General features: G+C 50.4%; 1 protein-coding gene across 1 annotated transcript in view; it reads left to right on the top strand.

Annotated features, from left to right (window-relative positions):
• Positions 1–1,828, top strand: part of LOC116046785 (paralemmin-2-like) — a 37,010-nt gene extending 35,182 nt beyond the window's left edge. Inside the window, exons 5-7 of the mRNA XM_035997025.1 lie at positions 77–468; positions 1,385–1,694; positions 1,725–1,828. Coding sequence (XP_035852918.1) covers positions 77–468; positions 1,385–1,694; positions 1,725–1,768 — 746 coding nt within the window. The 3' untranslated portion in view covers positions 1,769–1,828. The remainder of the gene's footprint in view (positions 1–76; positions 469–1,384; positions 1,695–1,724) is intronic.
• Positions 1,829–2,440: the final 612 nt, after the last annotated feature.

The following is a 2,440-nucleotide window of genomic DNA, read 5'->3' as shown; positions in this document are numbered from 1 at the left end:
AAAAATCTGGATTCAGTGCATCCCTAGTTATTGTAGGCCTATATTTTTCCTCTCTGTTCTGTCTCTTAAATTGCAGTCCTGGGAATGTTGGCAGTGCAGGTGGAGAGAGACCCAAAGACCGGAGCCACCTCTGTCAGGTCAGTGGCCCCCGTGTCCGTGCCGACGGGCGCGCCCATGGCTGCCACCGTCTACGACGACGGCAGGAAGAGCATCCGCGCCGTCGGTGGCTCGGGGAGCCAACCCTCGAGCGAAGAGCTCGGCCAGATCCTGAGCATCGTCGACGGGGTCGGGATGAAAGCGCTGCTGGACGAAGTCACGGTCACGCCAAACGGCGACAGACATCCAGAGGGAAACGTCTCGTCTTTTTCTACCGGCCACGCCACGGCAAAGGAAGACAGATCGCAGCTGGACAGTTCTGGAAGTTATGACTTGGAAGACGGGCTGGGGATTCAGGACTGCGCTGTAGATGTAAGTAAGCCTGCACAATATTTTTTTTTTTTATTCTCATAGTGATATCAACTTGCGCAATAAATACATCGCGAAAGACACTCACAGATTTGTGTTAGTTGAAAGAAAGTATCAGTAGAAAACATCACTTTAAAATGTGATTGTTATTTCTGGGTTTTAGTGCTCTAAGTGCTGCCTTTTATATTCAACTTAAAGGAACACGCCGACTTATCAGGACTTTGTCTTATTCCCCGTATCCCCCAGAGTTAGATAAGTCCAGACATACCCTTCTCATCTCCGTGTGTGTCGTAACTCTGTCAGACGCACCCACCTCTAGCCTAGCTTAGCACAGATCCTGGAGGTAACTGGCTCCATCTAGCCTAGCTTAGCACAGATCCTGGAGGTAACCGGCTCCATCTAGCTTAGCTTAGCACAGATCCTGGAGGTAACCGGCTCCATCTAGCCTAGCTTAGCACAGATCCTGGAGGTAACTGGCTCCATCTAGCCTAGCTTAGCACAGATCCTGGAGGTAACTGGCTCCATCTAGCCTAGCTTAGCACAGATCCTAGAGGTACCTGGCTCCATCTAGCCTACTGCTCCCAATAAGTGACAAAATAACACGAAAATGTTCCTATTTACATGTTGTGATTTGTAGAGTCACAGCGTGTACAAATAACAAGGTCACATGACACACAGCCATCTTCTAACTGTATATAAACTGGGAACTATATTCTCAGAAGGTGAAGCACAGCTACTTCTGCTACTTGGGCGGAGTGATATTACTCTAACTCTGAGCGACCTCGCTGCTCCTCACCACGGGGCTTCTCAGGTGCTGCGAGCAAATTACTCTTTGTGTGTCTTTCTCTGTGTCTTTCTGTCTCTTTCTGTCTTTCTGTCTTTCTGTGTCTTTCTGTCTCTTTCTGTCTCTGTCTCTCAGGACAGAAGCATGACGACGGTCAGAGACGTTGCAGGAGAAGTTGATAACATGGAGGGTCTGAGTTTGGACGAAGGCCCGGTCACTCTGGTGTTCCTGGGATACACCGACGGTGACGGAGAGGACGGCCGAGACGACAACGAAGGCATGCTCACAGCGGAGCGAGTGATAATCACCGACGAAGGAGAAGAACACGTCGTAGGACCTGAAACTTCACCTGAGACCGGGAGGAAAGAGTCCCAAGAGTTTCAGGACGTTCCCCTGGATGGAAACGGGGCCAGAGTCAAAGTCCCGGGAGGGGAAGGGGATAGTTCGTCTCTGCCCGCTAAAGCAGACGGAGACACGGCTAACAAACGCAAAACCTGCCAGTGTTGCTCCGTCATGTAAAGGCTCTGACACACCAACCAGACGGCCGACCGTCGGCAGAAAAGCCAGTCGGCTGATCAGTCTCCCCGAGGTCCAAAAAGTGTCCTTCATGCATAACTCGTATTCTTCCAGATCTTTCATACCAGATGTTGTAACAGCGGTGATGTTGTGTATAGTTTAGGGTCCTCGCCACCACCAGACTAATCAGCATTGCAGATTGAACATGTAGATGGACTTGAATGGCCTTCTTTTGACTGAAAGTTCTGCCAAACATCACTTTTTCGGCTCACGAGTTCCATTTCCACTTTCTCACAGCCTGCTGCATTGAACGCTCCACCTACGTAAACACATTCCCGTAATCAACGGCGCCGTCATTACGGCGACCAGCGTAGCGCGCGTAGTGCAAGCTTAGGGTTCGGTTCTGTGGAAAAAAATTCTAAAGCCCGTGACACACCAAGCCGACGGCCAACCGTTGGCAGAAAAGCCAGTCGGACTGATCAGTCGGCTTCCCGAGGTCCAAATAGTTCCTCAGAACACACCGAAGAGACGCTGACTTGAGTGTACGTTCTGCACGTGCGCGAGACGTAATACGTCTTCATAACAGCAGGCGGTGCTAATCTGTATTGTCGGCCAAAAATTTTAAACCGGAAATGACGAACGCGTCACGTGGGTCTGGCTTCTCCTGAATTTCAA

The sequence above is a fragment of the Sander lucioperca genome, chromosome 21 (assembly GCF_008315115.2).
Source record: "Sander lucioperca isolate FBNREF2018 chromosome 21, SLUC_FBN_1.2, whole genome shotgun sequence".
In the NCBI taxonomy this organism is placed as follows: domain Eukaryota; kingdom Metazoa; phylum Chordata; class Actinopteri; order Perciformes; family Percidae; genus Sander; species Sander lucioperca.
The sequence above is the reverse complement of the archived record's forward strand: the minus strand, read 5'-3'. Positions and strand labels throughout refer to the sequence as shown.